General features: G+C 34.3%; 1 protein-coding gene across 7 annotated transcripts in view; it reads right to left on the bottom strand.

Moving 5' to 3' along the window:
• The window catches only part of EVI5 (ecotropic viral integration site 5), a 228,958-nt gene that overhangs the window by 112,092 nt on the left and 96,355 nt on the right, over nucleotides 1-20,511 (bottom strand). For 4 of the 7 annotated variants that reach the window (XM_061121370.1, XM_061121369.1, XM_061121374.1 and 1 more), the window contains exons 10-13: nucleotides 17,023-17,083; nucleotides 6,161-6,214; nucleotides 4,259-4,291; nucleotides 3,548-3,694 (exon numbers count right to left, since the gene is read on the bottom strand). In XM_061121370.1, coding sequence (XP_060977353.1) covers nucleotides 3,548-3,694; nucleotides 4,259-4,291; nucleotides 6,161-6,214; nucleotides 17,023-17,083 — 295 coding nt within the window. The remainder of the gene's footprint in view (nucleotides 1-3,547; nucleotides 3,695-4,258; nucleotides 4,292-6,160; nucleotides 6,215-17,022; nucleotides 17,084-20,511) is intronic. The other 3 variants (XM_061121373.1, XM_061121372.1, XM_061121371.1) reach the window with 2 other exon arrangements.

Here is a 20,511-nt window from a genome sequence, read left to right as displayed (position 1 = left end):
TTGGTAATTCAATATCTCCTGCTGGAATAAACTTGAAAACCTTAGAGAATTTTGAAGACTTCATGATGTTATATTGGAAGGCTGTAATCAAGACATTTAGCAGTGTCAGTTGGTCAGTTTCAAGGAGTAGTATTCTCAGTACTTTGCAAAGAAATTACTCCATTTGTCAAAATTCCAATAAGATTTTGTAGCTTTGGATCTTAAACACATTCTGCCTCTGAAGCAATATCAAAAGAGACTGACTACTTTTCCATAAGCTCACCTCTCAAATACTTAGAAATGACTATACCTATGATGATCTTTAAAACCTTCTTTAGTGGAATCTAAAAATATCCAGGGACTCCACATCTTCCTCAACTTGCCATAATACAGTCTGTAAACATTTCATATGAGTTTTGGTATTCAAACTAGATACAACACCACTAATTTTCTACAAGCTACTTAGAATTGGATTACTGTACTTCTAGAAGACGATACTTGGGATTAGAGATGTGGGGAGTCTCATTATATTACTGGTAATTCCTGATTCTCAATCATCAATTTCAAGGTTTTGTTACATAAAGCATCACTAAGATATATCTTTAAGATTTAAACTTCAAGACAAAAACTATAGATTTTTTTCTAAGAGATAATCTTTTAGTTTCTTATTCTGAACAGACTGTTTAAATATTTTAAAATCTTGACTCACCATTAGCATATTACCTACATTCCTAAAATATTTCACATACAAACCTTAAACATACCTTGTATATGAAGATTTAAATAATATATATTTGAAGCACAGGTTTAGGAGACAAAGACCTCTGATATCTCTTCAATATGAATAGCCGTTTTGACACAGTCACTTGTAAAACCACTTGTTTACTATTTCCATCTGTATTTTTCTACTTTGTCAAGATTGATATCATGAGAGAGACTACCAGTAACTTGTAAGAATTTTTGTTTACTACAGAAATAAAGTTAGTTTGTTATGACCCAACTACCAATAACTTGTAAGAATTTTTATTACAGAAATAAAGTTAGTTTGTTATGACTTATACAGAGTAAATCAGCTTTCAGTTAATAGAAGTTATTTTTCTATTTATTCACAAACCAGATGCTTCAGAAATTTTTAATGAAGCATTATCAAGGTCACTGATCTTTTGAGATATCCAGCCATTATTACTTAGCTGTAGTTGCCAACCTTAAAGCCTTTATTTTTTTTTGTTTGTTTGTTTCGTTTTTCCATTCATTTTTATTAGTTGGAGGATAATTACTTTACAATATTGTAGTGGTTTTTGCCATACATTGACATGAATCAGCCATGGATTTACATGTGTTCCCCATCCTGATCCCCCCTCCCGCCTCCCTCTCCATCCCATCCCTCTGGGTCTTCCCAGTGCACCAGCCCTGAGCACTTGTCTCATGCCTTTAGTATCTCTTTATTTTGTAAGATCCTTTTTAAAAAGTAATATTCCTGTGATCATCCTGGAAGTTACTGATTACCCAGGGATATACACTTTACTTTGAAATTGAAATTTTAACCAAGGCTCTAATATTTTCACCTATTTTTGTGCATTGCTGTTTTATACGCCTGCTTTACAGTTTATTTCAGTTTAAGAGAATGCTTGCCTAGACGGTAACAAAATTGAAGGAGAGATTTGCTTTCTACTTGCTGTATCATAGGCCCTCAGTATGGGTCTATCTTGTCCCTGAATTAGAGTACAAAGATTCTTTTTGTTACACTTGACTATTTTCAAAAGCTTCAGTTCATTCTGGCTGTTTTTGTCTGCCCACTTAGCTCTTTCATTATAAACCAGTATTTTTTTATCTTTGATACACATCTATCCACAGGTCTTATTACTTGAAAAACTATGTAAAAAACTAATAATTCATGATTCTAATGTATTTTATTAAGACTGTAGCTTATACTAAATGTAAACATAATATTTATCTTTCCTCATGACAAAATCAGATTACACTGATAACTCAGTTCAGCTTATTTTTCAGCATGACCTCTCAATTCTCTTTTTCCTGTTTTTATGCTTTGATATTACTGATATTTCATTCAAAGACAAAATAAAACTGAGTTCCCATCTTTTTAGTACAGTTAGCCTTCCACAGCCACAGGTTCTGCACTTGCAGATTCAACCAACTGTGGGTTGAAAATATTCAGGAAAAAAAATTCCAGAAAGTTCCAAAAAGCAAAATTTAAATTTGTCATACAAAGGTAACCATTTACATAGCATTTATTGGGTTGGCCAAAGAGCTCGTTCAGGTTTGTAAGATGGTACAGACATACCTGAATGAACTTTTGGCCAACATAATAGATTGTACTAGGTATTATAAGTAACCTCGAGATGATTTAAAGTATATGAGAGGATGCATGCAGATTAAATGCAAATACGATGCCTTTTACAAAAGGGACTTGAGCACACAATAATTGGGTATCCTCAGGTGTCCTGGAACCAGTCTTCCACAGATAATAAGCAATGAATGTATTCTTTGACCACTCTTTTATTCAGTTTTTGGTAACCATATTCAATTAACATAATAAGAAAAATTGTATGTTTTTTTCAATTACCAATTTCTTTTTTTGTTTTTAGTTTTCTGATTTTCATGCTCAGAAGATAATACCACTTCTTAATTTTTCTTAATAAAAATAACATCCAACTTTGAAGCCATTCTCTTTGCTTTACATATAGCGTTCTAGGTTTAACACTTTTTCTTCCTATTCCTGTTACAATCCAACTCTTACTTGAAAACAGAAAGCTGAAATAAGAAATAATATATTCTCAAAGATAAACAGCTGGCTTTTCTTTTTAACTCTCATATAGTCGGGTTTTTTTTAACTTCCAAATTTTTGATTAAGATCACACTGGTCTGAATTTGCCAATGGAAAATAGTATCTAAGTTACAAAAGATACCTGACGATAGTTCTATGAACAGTAGCAGTTTACTACTGTAAGTTAGTTAACATAATATTTTTAAAATCCATTTTTTTTTTCATTTTGACAATTTCTCTCTTCTGGAAAAAACTTAAGCATACAACTGAAGCCATAATTTAATGTCCCGATGTAGGAGGACTACAGTATTTCTAAGACATAAATCATCATATTATCAAAGATCTAAATGAGATATTACATATTTTCTATATGCTAGGTAGTATCTTATGTACACAATTAACAAAAACTGGCAAAAGATTTATGAATTAATCTTTTAATTTGTAAAATGAAAAAATACTTTTTATTAAAACAGACATCTAAAACCTAAAAAGCAGTTCTGACGAACACCACTTACTTTCTGTGACTTAAAACATAATGTAAGGAAACAAAATAATATCCATTTCTAACAAAACTGTGTAAACAGAAAAAAAAAATGTTAGAACGAGGAGTCTTTAGGCCACAATAAGACCCCTAAGTATTATAAAACTTAAAATTGATTAAGAATTCAATTACAGTAGAAAACAAAATTGTTAAAAAACTAGAGCACAGAAGTTGTGCTTAAAAAAAAAAGTTTAAAGGAAGGGGATGAGGAAGGTGAGAAAAAACACTACCAGACTCCTTACCCATTGCTGTTGGTGCTGGAGCTTCCTGATGGTATTTTCAGCGTGCTCCAGTTTAGCACTGGCCTCATCACTCTGCTGTTTGATGGTGGCCAGCTCCCGTTTTATGAGGTAGTTTTCCTCAGCCTCCTGGGCTCTTGTCACTTGTCCCTTAGGACATAATTTTTGTGTGTGTAAAGCAATTTAGGATAGATTCAAGAAAGACTGCCTTTGTGAGGTTTAATTACTTACTTTGACATGTTAAAAAAAAATCATCTCAGAAAACAGAACAACCTAAGTAATCATTAGCCAGCAGCTTATTATTGCTCCAGCAAATTTTGGGAGACTCAATGAAAAATTCATCTGATAATCTTAAGAACAATTCCTCTTTCAGTCAATAAAAATTCAATTCATGCAATATTACTGTACATGCAGGACTAATGTTTTCAATGAATAGTGGTTAATTTTGCAAAATTCACTGATTGCCATTTTGGAATAAATACTTTAAAATAAGGTTAGCTCTAAAACGTGCAAAAGATGGGTTTATTTTAATAAAAGTAACACATTGTTATCAAAAATTAAGTTTACACCCATAGATACCACCCCAAAAATTATTTCCAGAAAAATGCATGTAAAATTGCATGCATTAAAATATGAATTTCTAGGTTTACGACTCCCCTTAGATGTTAGAGAAAATGCTTTAAAAAAAAAAAAAAAAAAACCAAAAAACTATACCTGTATCAATCTATCTGCCAAGGAAGCACTTTCCTACAAAAGGAAAAATTCAGATAGGAATATAAGAGACAGAAATAAAACAAAGGTGATAAAGTTAGGAATAAGAAGAAACAACACATACCCAAATTCCACCTACTTTTCATTGCAGTTAAAACGGACATTTAGATTTTAAAATGGTTTTTTATTGTATGTATTTCTATTCTTAAAGAAAAATATATCAAAATAAAGATAAACGGGAGAACATCATGTACTTCTAGGAGAAACCAAACACAAATTCCAAGAGGGTTTTTTTCATAATTTGGGATAAACCAATATCTTCTTTTTAAAGCATACTTTTAAAGTATTTTTAACATTATCCATATTGTCAAATCATTTATATGAAAGGGAGAAGGAATTTGAGTAAGCAATTCCACTTATAAAGTGTGACAGCAATTTGTGCAACAGCAACTTCCAAAGAAACAAAGCAAGGAAAACATGACAAATGATATTAATGAGCTCAACTGTAATAAACTCTAGCAATAACAGAGTAAGTAAACATTGTGGTTATGGACTTTAATTGGTATCTATAAGTATTTACAGGATTCTAAGTGCTAAAGAACACACCCAGGCCAAATAAGCCAGCAAAAAAGTATTTAATTTTCTAGAAGCAAAATCCAAACTTAACACTTTCCAACAGCACCTTTATTATTCTCAAGCTTCGAGGAAATAAAAACACTTTCTCTGTGAAAATGTCTTACTCCAAAGATAAAAGACCACCTAGAAAGAGGTATAGTTTACTATAAACTGAATATTTAGTTTAAAATATATATATATATGTATATAAAATTAAAATGACTTAAAGACAATTAAGAGCACAAACTTTTGCAGTTACCAAAAAAGCAGAATTATCTTCAAAGCAACTCTAATAGGATGAAGGCATTATATCCTTAATATAATGTACCTGCATTTATTATACAACAAAAATACGTATGTAATAAAATCCTGTCCTTGTGCTATGCTATTTAACATGAAACCATCAATATTCCAAACAAAAGAAAAAATGCAAATAATCTGTATCTTCATTCATTTTGTTCCTAAATATTGACCAATCAATTTTCAGGGAAGATTTTAAGATATTTGGCAATATCATGAGGAGTATTTTTTAAACAACTAATTCTTATCTTTGGTAAAAATAAAAAAAAGCAAAACAAAAAACACACCAAGGGTTTGTGAATTGGGACATCTTTAATAAAACAAGTGTCTTAGACTATGCTTTTATTACTCAATATATTCTTACAGCACCAGGAAGAAGACTACAAAAGACGTTATTTCAAAAGCATAATAAGAAAAATAACATAGAATTGCAACATCTACCCAGTTATTTTATATGAAATAGAGAGGAAAAGGTAACAAGTGTTATCAAAATAATTCTAAGAACCAAAAGGTTAGGCACAATTCCTGAATTGAAAAATCAACAAACTTTATGATGAGTTTTTATGTAAGGAATTAGTCATTTTGACTAAACTTAAAAGCAAGCCTAGGTCTTAAAGAAATCACTGCCACATTTAATATATGTCTGGACAGTCACGGCAACATTTGAAAGCCATTTTTAAAATACTACACAGAATGGATTCTCAATTAGGTTACCCCTGAAGAACACACTTTTGAGAGATTATATAATGAAAACAAATAATATTAATATGTTATTCTATTAATAACCTTAGCTTGAAACTTTGACCTGAGAGTTCAAGGACTAGTAATGATCAATTTTTACTGACAAGTTATTTAGTTTAGTAGTAAGCTATGCAAGCTAAGCAGTCAGTACCACAATTTTGGAGACGTGCTAGATTTTTGAGCCTTTATTTAAAGTAGAAAAGTTATTGTGAATTCAACAGACATTTACAGAAGTAGCAATTTACTTACTTTTTCTAACGTTTCAATGCGCTGTTTTAAAAGTCTATTTTCTGTTCGTAACCTCTGCAGAAAAAAACAAAGCTTTGTTTGCAAACATTCCTGAGAAGGAAAAATGACACCTAAATCATGGTCCATAAAATGTACCACCTTTAATAAACAGGAAGAGTCTAAGAAATGGCTACATTATCATCTGTGGAATTCTTAAAGGCTCAGAGTAAGAAATGCATGGAAAAGGAAATGACCATATTTATCATTCTGCCTATGTTTGAATTTTAAATATAAGCTAGAGTACGTACAGAAATAATCTCTTTCTTTTCTGTACCTAGCAAAAGGACTCATAATCAGTATTTACTTTTTCTTTTTTTTGGCCTCACCTTGCAGCTTACAGGATCTTAGTTCCTCGACCAGGGACTGAACCCAGGTCCTCGGCATTGAAAGCACAGAGTCCTAACCACTGGACTGCCGGGGAATTCCCAGTATTTTCTTACATGTCTTAACATCCCCATGTTAAGATAGAAAAGATTCTAACTCACTTATCTCCTACAAAGACAACATAAATAATAGTCAATTGTCTATTATCAAATAAGAAACCTGAAAAATGTATAGGATAAATATCAAATTGTCAGTTTAAAACTAGATCAGCCTCCATTTATAATGTGCTGTACATGCAAAGTTGCAAATTTCCACTCTGAAAATATAATGAGCTATTTTCATCAAATGAATTATTTATCATGACTTGTTTCAAACTTAATTACTACCATTTTCCTATAGTTAAAAGTAAAACCTGATTAAAAAAAAAAACTCTGCACCTAATTATTCAATGCCCAACTCTCAAAACACTTTCCAATTACTGCTATTAAGTATTAAATCTAACATCCTATAAATTAGTGCAATCACTATGGAAAACAATATGGAGGTTCTCCAAAAATTAAAAATTGAGTTGCCATTTGATCCTGCAATCCCACTTCTGGGCATACATATCAAGCGTGTGTGCTTAATTACTCAATCATATCCAATTCTTTGTGACCCCATGGTCTGTAGACCGCCACACTCCTTTGTCCATGGAATTTTCCAGGCAAGAATACTGGAGTAGGTTATCATTTGCTACTCCAGAGGATTTTCCCAATCCAGGGATCAAACCCACATCTCTTGCATCTCCTGCACTGGCAGGTGGATTCTTTACCACTACACCACCTGGGAATCCCCAAATATATCAAGACAAAACTGTAATTCAAAAAGATATATGCACCACTATGTTCACAGCAGCAGTATTTACAATAGCCAAGACATGGAAACAACCTAGATGTTCATCAGTAGATGAATGGATAAAGAAGATGTGATACACATACACAATGGAACATTACTCAGTAGCCATAAAAAAGAATGACACAATGCCATTTGCAACAACAAAGATGGTCATACTATGTGAAGTAAGTCAGAATGAGAAAGACAAATACCATATAATATCACTTATAAGTGGAATCTAAAATACAATACTAATGAACATATCCATGAAACAGACACATAGACATAGAGAGCAGACTTGTGGTTGCTAAGGGGAAGACTGAGGATGGGAAGGGATGGACTGGGAGTTTGGGACTAGCAGATGCAAATTACTATATACAGGATGGATAAACAACAAGGTCCTACTGTATAGCAGAGAGGATTGTAGTTAATATCCTGTGACAACATAATGGAAAATAATATGAAAAAGAATATATATGTGTGTGAAACTGAATCACTTTGCTATACAGCAAAAACTAACACAACACTGTAAATCAGATATAAAAAAATCACTCTACATTAAAAAAATCATCTCCTTCTTGTTTAGTCTACCAATATAAGTCATCCCTCCATTTTGCCATCACTGTACTTTCAAACTTCCTCTTACCTTTCTGCACCAATTTGCTCTAGAGCACAATCCAACCTTCTTTCAACCTTACTTTTTTCTAAATTTCTGCTAAAAATGTCTTCCTCTGAAATTTTTCTATGATTCGACCTATTATTTTGTCAGTAAGGACTAAAATGGCACCCCACTCTAGTATTCTTGCCTGGGAAACCCCATGGGCAGGCTATAGTCCATGGGGCCACAAAGAGTAGGACAAGACTGAGCAACTGAGCACATAACATATAAAATCTCATAACAAAGAAAATAAGACTATAAATTATTGTTCTCTTATTAGGTAAACCATAAATTGGAATATATGTTAGAGTTATTACAAAGATAGTTTGCAAATTAAATTTTCTTACTCTATTCACTAGAATATATTTAGGTGATATGAATAGATATTACCTTATATGTGATCTCAGACTACGAAACAGTTTGAGGAGAATAAAGTACTTCTTGGCTACTTATATTACATATAGTATAATGGTCTACACAAATAAACAACTATTAAATGTTGCTAAAGTCTGGAAAGCTAAAGAAATAAACATGATTCTCAGTATCTTCTCAACATATTTCTTGAAAAAAAAGTAGCATTTTGTTTACTCTAAAAGACTTACGAAGTTCAACCAGACCATTGAGAGAATAAAGTTAATATTACACTCGAAAGGATGATAAAATAATAAAATTTAAAACTAAAAACACTCACTTGGATTTCCCTTCCCATACCATTTAAATTTTCTGAAATTTTGCTATAAATAAATCCTAAATTCATTTTCCCCTACACAAATAAGTTCCCCTATAGCACCTACACAAATATCTAAATATCACTTTTATCATCAATAAATCAACAATTCCTCATTTGTGTGATATCCACTTCCTGAGGAGATGGAAAATATATAATAGCCTTTATGAGTTATTAAAGACTGTTTCAGGGTCACCTTGACAGTATTTTAGCAATTACAGCTTTTCAAGGTTTCCCCAGTGGCATAGTGGTGAAGAATCTGACTGCTAAAGCAGGAGACATGGGTTCAATCCCTGGGTCAGGAAGATCCCTTGCAGAAGGAAATGGCAATCCACTTCAGTATTCTTGCCTGGAGAACCCCATGGACAGAGAAGTCTGGTGGGCTACAATCCATGGGGTCGCAAAAGAGTCAAACACGATTTAACCACTAAATAACAACAACAACAACGGAAATACAAGGTACCACAAAACTTTATATACAAAGATGGTAACTATTTTTTAATGATGAAAACAACCTAAATATCACAAAATCGTGGAATATTAGTTTCAAACAACTCACTCTATTCTTTCTAGCTTATCCATTTTATGAAATAACCCAAATCCAATAGTATCTTTTTAGTTGGGATAATCCATTGATCCTACCAAGTTTTCACTGTCTCTCATTCCCTAATATCCTTTCTTCCCAAAGTTCAATTTCCAATCACTGCAGACTCTCCCCTGCTTTTATTTCCCCTATCCCTTCTCTCCTTTAGTAGTCAGCATACTTGTCTGGGAAACCACCACTCTGGATCAACACACTAACAATTCTAATGATGCTGTGAAAGTGCTGCACTCAATATGCCAGCAAAATTGGAAAACTCAGCAGTGGCCACAGGACTGGAAGAGGTCGGTTTTCATTCCAATCCCTAAGAAAGGCAATGCCAAAGAATACTCAAACTACCACACAATTGCACTCATCTCACACACTAACAAAGTAATGCTCAAAATTCTCCACGCCCAGGCTTCAACAGTACGTGAACTGTGAACTTCAGATGTTCAAGCTGGATTTAGAAAAGGCAGAGGGAGCAGAGATCAAATTGCCAACATCCACTGGATCCCTGAAAAAGCAAGAGACTTCCAGAAAAACATCTACTTCTGCTTTATTGACTATCCACTGCACAGATCACAACGAACTGTGGAAAATTCTTCAAGAGATTGGAATACCAGACCACCTGACCTGCCTCCTGAGAAGCCTGTATGCAGGTCAAGAAGCAACAGTTAGAACCAGACATGAAACAACAGACTGGTTCCAAATTGGGAAAGGAGTATGTCAAGGCTGTATATTGTTACCCTGCTTATTTAACTTATATGTAGAGTACATCATGCAAAATGCCGGGCTGGATGAAGCACAAGCTGGAATCAAGACTGATGGGAGAAATATCAATAACCTCAGATATGCAGATGACACCATCCTTATGGCAGGAAGTGAAGAACTAAGGAGCCTCTTGATGAAAGTGAAAGAGGAGAGTGAAAAAGTTGGCTTAAAACTCAACATTCAGAAAACTAAGATCATGGTATCTGGTCCCATCACTTCACAGCAAAGAGATGAGGAAACAATGTTAATGGTGACTATTTTTGGGGCTCCAAAATCACTGCAGATGGTGACTGCAGCCATGAAATTAAAAGACGCTTGCTCCTTGGAAGAAAAAATATGACCAACCTAGACAGCATGTTAAAAAGCAGAGATATTACTTTGCCAACAAAGATCTGTCCCGTCAAAGCTATGGTTTTTCCAGTGGTCATGTATGGATGGGAGAGCTGGACTATAAAGAAAGCTGAGCACTGAAGAATTGATGCTTTTGAACTGTGGTGTTGGAGAAGACTCTTGAGAGTCCCTTGGACTGCAAGGAGATCCAACCAGTCCATCCTAAAGGAGATCACTCCTGAGTATTCAGTGGAAGGCCCGATGCTGAAGCTGAAACTCCAATACTTTGGCCACCTGTTGCAAAGAACGGACTCATTTGAAAAGACCCTGATGCTGGGAAAGAATGAAGGCAGGAGGAGAAGCGGACGACAGAGGATGAGATGGTTGGATGGCATCACCGACTCAATGGACATTAGTTTGAGTAGGCTCCAGGAGTTGGTGATGGACAGGGAAGCCTGGCGTGCTGCAGTCCATGGGGTTGTGGAGAGTCAGACACGACTGAGTGACTGAACTGAACTGAACTGATCTACATAGCAGACCAGGGTGAGTCTTCCACCTTTGTGCTAAACCTCATAATCCTGCTCATTCCAGCAATTGTCCTGACAATCATACATCATGAGCATTTCCCATTTAATTATTCCATCTTAACGAAAAAGGAAGGAAAAACAAATTTAAAATCTCTTCAAAATCACTACCCTAAGCATACTGTTCCACTTCTTTCTTTCTTATAGCAAATTCCCTGAAAAATACCTATACTCTCTAACTCCAATTTTTCCTAGTTCATTCTAGTCAAGCTTTAGTTTCCAGCACTTTTATTAATCTATTTCCACATTGATGAACTCAATTATTATTTTGTCTTTCTCATTAAACAAAATCTTTCTTTAGCATTTGACACAGTAAATAAAACACTTTCTCCGTGAACCACTTTTTCACTTTTTTTTTTTTTTTGTCTCTTCACTTCTAGGTGTTACATTTCCCTGTTGTTAAGCTTTGCTGATTAGTTCTTGGTCTTCTTAGCTTTTAAATACTGACATGTTCTCAGGCTTAATTCTTGAATTCTTCGGTTTTATCTACATCCATTCCCCAGTTAATCTCATCCACTCTCATGGCTTTTAATACTAATATGATTATGTCAATACTGTCAGATTTGTATTTCCAGCCTGTGCTCTCTTAACGCCAACTTCAAATATTTTGAGGAGCTATCTGAACAGCTCCTAGGCATCTCATACTTAATATAGCCAAAACTGGAGCTCTTGATATTCCTTCTCTATACTTTCCCATTGCAGGCACTGGGAACTGCATTCTCCTAATTGCTCAGGACAAAGTCCTAGATTCCTGTCCCTCTGACACCTCCACATCACCATCCAATCATTAACACCTCAGTCCAAGCCACCACCTCCTCTAGCCTGCATTACTTCAACAGCTTTCTACGTATTTCCCTTGATTCTGTGCCTACCCTCTGCAATATGCTCTCAACACAACATCCAGAAGACTACTGAAAACTTAAAAGTCATACCTTGTCCTTCTCTACTGAAAACTCCAATGGCTCACCAGAGGAAAAGCTAAAGTCTTCATATGTTCAGCAACTCCCTATATTATCTGTAACATGCAACATCTTATGTCTTATTACTTCCTTCATTTTCATGCTGTCCCATCACTACTCCTTATCAGCACTCTCCTGACCAGACTCAGCTCTCCTTTTATATCTAGCTCCCTCACTTCCTTCAGGTCTTTATTCAAAGGAAACCTGGTCAATTACTCTAAATTTTTAATCCAAACACCATCAGTTTATTTGCCCTTCCCTAAGATTTTTTCCCCTTTGTTTAACACTTATCACCATTTAAAATACTGTACATTTTACCTATCGTATATTTTCAACACTAGAATATAAGCATCACGAGGGCAGGAATTGGTCTGTTTCATAAACACATCTCAAATGCCTAGAACAGTGTTTAGGCATGCAGTAGGCACTGTAGGTATCTGTTAAATGAATGATTTTTTCAATAAATTATGCTCGTTTCCCCACTGGATTTTATTAAGTAGCTATTCATTTTTTAATGAAAAGCTTTAGCCACAGAAAAATTGGCATACAAGTCCTTTTTAGATAACAATACATTAAGTCTCTCTTGGCAAGTAGCACAATGTATACACTTAAGAACATGTATGAATCTCACACTAACCCAAATCAGAGTTTTAACCCTTGACAATCTTCTATCAATATGTCCTTGCGTGCTTAGTCTCTCAGTCATGTCCAACTCTTTGAGACCCCATGGACTGTAGCCCTCCAGGCTCCTCTGTTCATGGGTTTCTCCAGGCAAGAACACTGGAGAGGGTTGACATTTCCTTCTCCAGGCAATCGTTCCAACCCAGGGATCGAACTCAGGTCTCCTGCATTGCATGTGGATTCTTTACCATCTAAGCCACCAGAGAAGCCCTCTATCAATATAACCACTAGCATATTATTTGAGCTTCCTGAACCTTAGTTTCTTCACAGAAAGATGAACAATCATTTCAGGAGGTTACAGAAGATTAAAAGGAGATAACGTATATAAATTATCCTTCATATATTAAGTGTTGAATAAATGTGTGAATACTAGTACTTTATATTGATTGTTTAATGTAATTCCTGAATGACTTAAATAACACTTGTCATGTTTGTATTATTTATGTCAGGCAGTGAAAACAGATGTTTTATATATGTATAAAAATATATTTTATATATATATGCTCTAGTTTTCAGCATATCTGGAATATCTCATAATTTTTGAAGTAAAAAATATCCAAATCTGACTAATAACCAGTCAGAATTTCTAACTCCTCTTCACAGGACTTAAATCTCTGTGCCCAAAAGCACAAATTTAAACATAAATTCATAGGTCTATTTTAAATAGAGCAGGGGATAAAGGCTCTTCATTTTTAAAGATCTGTGGTTTACCCCCACATAAGCTAGAATTTTAGTATGTCTTACCTCCTCCCCCTCGGGTAGAACATCAAGAGATTGGAAGAAGATACTGACAAAGGTGTTTCTGTTAACAAAAAATTTCACATGGTAAAATGTAAAATTCACCATATGAAATCATTATTAACAAAATCTTCCTATAACACTTTCAGAGAAAGAATGGAAAATACTTGAAAGTCACCTTCTTGATCAAGAAGCTAACAGATAGAATTCTTAGCATAAAAGTTATTGACCTGAAGGTCAAACCTTAAACATGTCATAACATCAAAGAATGATCTTTTACTTCTATATCAAAATATCATCACAACTTCTTTATCCACCTATCTGCTGATAGACTTCAAAGTTGCTTCCACGTCCTGGCTATTGTAAATAGTGCTGCAATGAACACTGGAGTACATGTGTTCATGAATTATGGTTTTCTCAGAGTATATGCCTAGAAGTGGGACTGCTGGGTAATATGGTACTTTCATTCCTAGTTTTTTAAGGAAACTCTATGCTGTCTATAGTGGCTATATCAATTTACATTCCCATCAATGGTGCAAGAGGGTTTCCTTTACTCCACATCTGCTTCAGCATTTACTGTTTGCAAATTTTTTGATGACGGCACTTCAGACCAGGGTGGGATGATACCTCATTGTAGTTTTTATTTGTATTTCTCTAATAATGAGCCATGTTGAGCATCTTTTCATGCGTTTGCTGGCCATTTATATGTTTTCTTTGGAGAAATGTCTGCTTAGGTCTGCAGCCCATTTTTTGACTGGATTTTTTTGCTTTTCAACTATTGAGCTGCAATGAGCTGCTTGTGTGTTTTGGAGATTAACATTTACAATAGCCAGGATATGGAAGCAACCTATGTGTCCACTGGCAGATGAATGGATAAAAAAAGTTGTGGTACATATATACAATGGAATATTACTCAGCCATAAAAAGGAACGAATTTGAGTCAGCTGAACTGAGGTGGATGAAGCTAGAGCCTTTTACACAGAGTGAAGTAAGTCAAAAAGAGAAAAACAAACATCGTGTATTAACACATATATATGGAATCTAGAAAAATGGTACTGTAAACCTATTTGTAGGGCAACAATGGTGACACAGACATAGAGAGCAGACTTGTGGACAGTGGAGGAAGGAGAGGGTGGGACAAACTGAAAGAGTAGCACTGAAACATATACATTACTGTATGTAAGACAGATAGCTAGTGGGAAGCTGCTGTGTAACAGGAGGGAGCCAACCAAGTGCTCTGTGACAACTTCGAGGGGTCGGATGGAGTCGGGGGAGGTTCACCAGGGAGGAAACACATGTTTACTTATGACTGATTCATGCTGCTGTACAGCAGAAATCAACACAACACTGTAAAACAATTATCCTCCAATTTAAAATAAACAAGCAAAAAAAAAAAATACAATATCCACAAACCACAATAAAACGCAAAAAAAAAAAAAAATCACATAATTATCATCATACTATTTGTGAAAAGAACAATATAAGATTATCTCCCAAAGGCTTTTAAGAACCAAAGCAAGAAAGTACTAGTTTAACAGAATTAATTCCCTTGTAAAAGGGACCTTGTGGGAGGGGAAGGGAATGTGAATAAAGAAGTGGCATTACCTATTGATAAGAAAGGCTCCAAGAATACATGGCTAATTAACTGTAAATAAGGTAGTCTTCTGATTATGACTGAGAATAATTGCCAGATCCAACTTAAAAATCAGACATGTGCAAACAAAGTTTAAAAAGTACAGTTATACAAAAATTGTTTTGGCTGTGTCCTTTAAGGGACAGGAGGAATGAGGAAAGGAAAGAAAACAGTATAAGAGTAAAAAAGAACTAAGTGGAAACAAGATTTTATAAAAGGAACTGTCTTTGAAATCAGCATACTTTATTTACGCAATGCATTCCACTAACTTTTTAAACATTTTTTCCCCAGATTCTTCTCTATAAACAACTTTATAAAAGCCATCTGCTTTGCCTAAAACACATTTTAAAGTATTTTGTGAGGTATGTCAACTATTACTTTACCCAAAAATAAAAATTTGAAAAAAAAAAAAACCTGTAAATATAGGCTAAAGTCTGCTAGATCTTTTTGAAAAGGCCTTTTGATATTCCTACATATGTGACTTAATCTTAGAAAAAAAACTTCTTCAAGAGCAAGGATTGTTCATAGAACTGAGGTGGTTTTTTGTTTTTTTTTTTTGTTTTTGCAACAACAAAGCATGATGAAATGAACAGGATGGTTTCCCCATCCTCAGATTCTTGATTTGCAGTTCCGAATAACCCATGGTCTCGCCCCAGTCATCAGGATGACGTACTTTTTACTTTCGGTAGGTTGAAGTGGAGGGTATGATTTAATATTACTCTTACTCATGGAACCTAAAAGAAAAGCAAATAGTAGAGCAGGAGTTGGATGACAGACTTTTTTTAAAAAAAAAAAAGAGGAAAAAAATCCACAGGGGCCTTTTCTTTCTCTCTCTCTTCCTCTCTCTCTCTCTGAAAAATTTAGAAGTATCTATTTCCAATAGATAGTGAGTAGGTGATAGAAATGGAAATAAACGAGAGACAGAGTTGATGAGGGAAGAGATTGTGTTCCAGGAAGCTTATGAGCAGGATTATGGTAAGAAAGAGTAGCAATTTAGCAGAATTCATTCCTTAGTAAAAAGGGCCTGTAGGATGTGAGTAATGAAGTTTTATTTTTATAGCAAGGTTGAGTTAACACATGGCTAGTGAACTGTAAATAAGATGTTCATCAAATGTCTTGCTAGGTCCAAGTAAAAAATCAGACACATTCAAACATACAGCTGTGTTGTGTTTTTTTTTTAAAGTAGAGTCATTCAATAAATTTTCTTTTTCTTTTTCTTTTGCAGGAATTAGGGAGAAAATAAAAGGTAAGAAATTGGATCAGCCAGTCACTGAGTTCCATTCATTATCCCCATCTTGAAATATCAGCATAAGAGCCAATTTAATTTTCCTTAACACCCAGCTTACACAATGCTAAAGGATCCTCAACAATTTCTAGCCTACAGGGATACAAACAATTTTAAGATACACATGTGAATTTACATGTCCTTTAGATTGAAAATCTACCTGTTTCTCTGAACAGTAATTAAAATATAACCTTTGCTTAGAGATTGGAAGATTGAATTAGTCCAAGCTTTCTGCTTCTCTAAAGCAGCCAAAATTATTTCTAATGCAATAATCTCCTCTATTTGGTCTCCCTTAAACTATACTGCTTTTAGTCTCAGCATGTTATAGATTATCTTCTCTGTAACTTTTTAAAACATGCTTAAAAGGAATGATAATTATTTTTCCCCCGAAGAAGTATTTTCTCCTGATGACCTGCCAATAAATCCAGAAAAAGGAAAAGCTGCTTTCTTCCATATTAGAATGAAAACCACTTCAGTCACATTATTTTTTGAAATGTCTATTTTTAACTATAACCTAGTGGGATGGTAAATTTATCAATAAATAAAACAAACACCATCATTAAATCTACAATATATCAACATATCTACATTATATCAACATAACCTAACATATATTGCCAAATAACTGACTTCAATCAAATTATGTTCAGTACTTTTAAAAGTCCTAAGATGCTTACTTTAATTTCAACTTGTTCTTCCATTTCTTTAGTTTTTATTGTAGTATATTCTTTTTCAAGCCTAAGAAAGAGGGGGGGGAAAAAAAGTTAAAGGTATGCTTTCATTCTAATCGAGTTACAGAAATTATAAAATTTAAAACCATATATTAACACAAAATACAATTTTACTATGTTCCCCCTAACTTATGACTTGCAATATTTGAAATCAGAAAAATCATCTCAATAGTTATATGTGTTTTCACACAAAAAAATTACTTCAAAGACAAAAAAAATAAGAGGCTTCCATGGTGGTTCAGTGGCTATGATTCTAGGATCCCACTGCAGGGGGCTGGGGCTCAATCCCTGGTCAGGGAACTAGATCCCATGTCCCACAACTAAGTTCAATTGCTGCAACTAAAAAAATCCCACATGCCACAACTAAAGATCCTGCATGCCACAACAAAGATCAACAATCCTGCATGTCACAACTAAGACCTGGTACAGCCAAATAAATAATAAAATAAATATTTAAAAATAATAAGAAGAACCACAGAAAAGTAAACTTTAAAAAGCAAAATGCTATAAAGCACAAAACAGAGAACTGAGCTTATAGATTCTATTCAGCCCTTAACTTACAAAAAGAACCACCTACCCTTCCCCCTCAAATTGGAATACATTGATAAAATTCAACTGGATCTTGACTAAGCTTGACTAAGAAATCTGTAAGGAGAATAAAGGAACAACTCCTCCTACCAAAAAAAATTCCAGTTAATAAAATGTGGAAAGAATGAGGCAAATATAAAAATCACCATTAGAGCTCCACAATAAATAACTGCCACAGGCAAGAAAAATGGATGTTAAAATCAGTGGGTAGAAGTTTGAACACAATCTCAGAGTATCTCTCCCAAAATATTTAGTAATTACAAAGGAAAAAAATAGAAAATTTATAGTATAGGATCTTAGCAGACAACATCTGAGCCAAATGATCAAGGTTAACATCACTAGTAATGCATACGAACATCACACACTCCATGTTAAGATGTACTGAGAAAGGCACCTCACCTCTGTGGTAACCTACAACGCATATCCTCAATCTAATCAAGAGAAATCATCAAACCCCGAACTGAAGGACATTCTAAATAAATTACATTTGACCAACTCGATCAGAAGTGTCAAGGTCAGAAAACACAAGAAAAGATTAAGGAACTGTCACAGACTGTAAGAGAGTAAGAAATGACAAACAAATGCAGGGTACTATATTTGCAACTCTACAATTAAAGCATAAAATTATCTTAAAAAATTACTGGCCATCCAAAAATTAGTACTACTAAGTTTTCTTTTTTAAATCTTGTTCTCAATCAAAAATGTTAATAACAGGTTTAACCCTCCAAATAATAACCAAGCTCCACCTAACTTATAGCTGCTTTCAAAAATCAAGTTCTCCCTCAAGAGACAAGAAGCTATTATTTACTATGTTTAATCTCACTCACTTTCACTTTCAATCTCACTTAGCTCACTTGTATTGTGGTAAAATACATATAACAAATTTTACTATCTTCACTATTTTTAAATGTTCGATTCAGTGGTCTCTCCTGGTGGCGCTAGTGGTAATCTGCCTGCTAATGCAGGAGATGCAAGAGATGGGGGGGGGGTCAATCCCTAGGTCAGAAAGATCCCCTGGAATAGGAAATGGCAACCCACTCCAGTATTCTTGCCTGGAGAAACCCTTGTACAGAGGAGCCTGGCAAGCTACAGTCCATGCAGTCTCAGAGTCAGACACTACTGAGTGCATTCGCATACCTGCACACAGAGAATGTTGTGATGCTATCACCACCACCATGCCCATAGCTTTTTTCATCTTAAAAAATGAAACTCTATACCTATGAAAGAATAACACTCCACTGTCCCCTCTCACCAGGTCTTGACAACAACTGTTTTATGCTCTATGTATGTGAGTCTGACAACACTAAGTATCTCATAGAAATGGAATTATACAGTATTTGTCCTATCGTGACTAGTTTATTTCCCTCAGCATCATGTCCCCGTAGTTTACCCATATTATACCATATATTGAGCCTCTTTTTATGTGTCTATTGACCATTTATATCTCTTTGGAGAAATGTCCATTCAAATCCACTGTCCATTTTTAAATTCAGCTGTTTGGTTTTAGCTGTTGAGTTTTAAGAGTTCTCTATATAGATATTAACATATCTATATATTAATATACAGATAAGAGTAAATAATATATAGATAAGAGTTCTCTATGTAGATATTAATCTTTTATCAGATATATGATTTGCAATTGGTTTCTCCCATTCTGGGGATTGTCTTTTCTGTTGAGTGTCATTCTTAGAATACACAAAAATTTTTTTGAATGTATTTTAAGAGTCTCTAATGGATAGAAAAAATTTTTTCTTTAATTTTTTGCCCCAGTTTTATTGAGATATAACTGATACAAGTGCTATAACTTTAAGTGTACAGCATGATTTGATATACATCATGAATAATTACCACAGTAAGTTTAGTGAACATGCATTACCTCATATAGATACAAAATTTTAAAAATAGAAAAAAACTTTTTTCCTTGTGATGAGAACTCAGAATTTGCCCTTAAAAACTTTCATATATAATGTACAGCAGTGTTAACTATCTTCATCATATTATACATTACATCCCCAGCACTAAAACCTGGATATTTGTGCCTTTTGACTGCCTTCATCAACTCCCCTCTCCTGATCCCCATCTCTAGTATTAACAAATCTGATCTCTTTTTCTATGAGCTTGATTCTGAAGTGTAACTTACCTAAAACACTACGTTAGTTTCTGATACACAACATAGTGACCTGACATTTTTATACATTTCCAAGAGATCCAATACAAAGATATTACAAAACTATTGACCATATCCTCCACACTGTACATTTCACACTAAGGACTGATTTCGTAACTGAAAGTTTTTACCTTTTAATCTCCAAATTTTAAATCTTTAATGAACTTCAGTTTGTCTATTTTTTCCCTCGTTGTCTGTGTCTTTGGTGTCATATGCAAGGTATCATTGCAAAATCCAGTGTCATGAAGCTCTTTCCATTTTGACTTTGCATATAGTGTTAGGTGAAGGTCCAACTTCATTCTTTTGCATGTGGATATCCAGTTTTCCCAGTCCCATTTGTTGAAAGACAGTTCTATCCATACTGAATGGTCTTAGCATCCTTGACAAAAATCACCTCACCAAGTAGGCAAGGGCTTATTTCTGTCTTCATTCCAGTGCCAACCTGTTTTGATTACTATACCTTTGTAGTAAGTTTAGAAATCAGGAAGTGTGAGTCCCCCAGCTTTGTTCCTGTTCAAGATTATTTTGGCTATATGGTGTCCTTTAAGATTCCATGTGAATTTTAAAGTGGGATTTTCTATTTCTGCAAAAAATGTATCATCAGTATTTTGATAAGGATTGCATTGAGTATGTTTTGGGTTGTAATGACATCTTAGTAAGATTAAGTCTTCCAAAAAAGA

This window comes from Dama dama, chromosome 20 (genome assembly GCF_033118175.1).
Source record: "Dama dama isolate Ldn47 chromosome 20, ASM3311817v1, whole genome shotgun sequence".
Taxonomy (NCBI): domain Eukaryota; kingdom Metazoa; phylum Chordata; class Mammalia; order Artiodactyla; family Cervidae; genus Dama; species Dama dama.
Note: the sequence above shows the minus strand (reverse complement) of the source record. Positions and strands in the feature narration are given on the sequence as shown.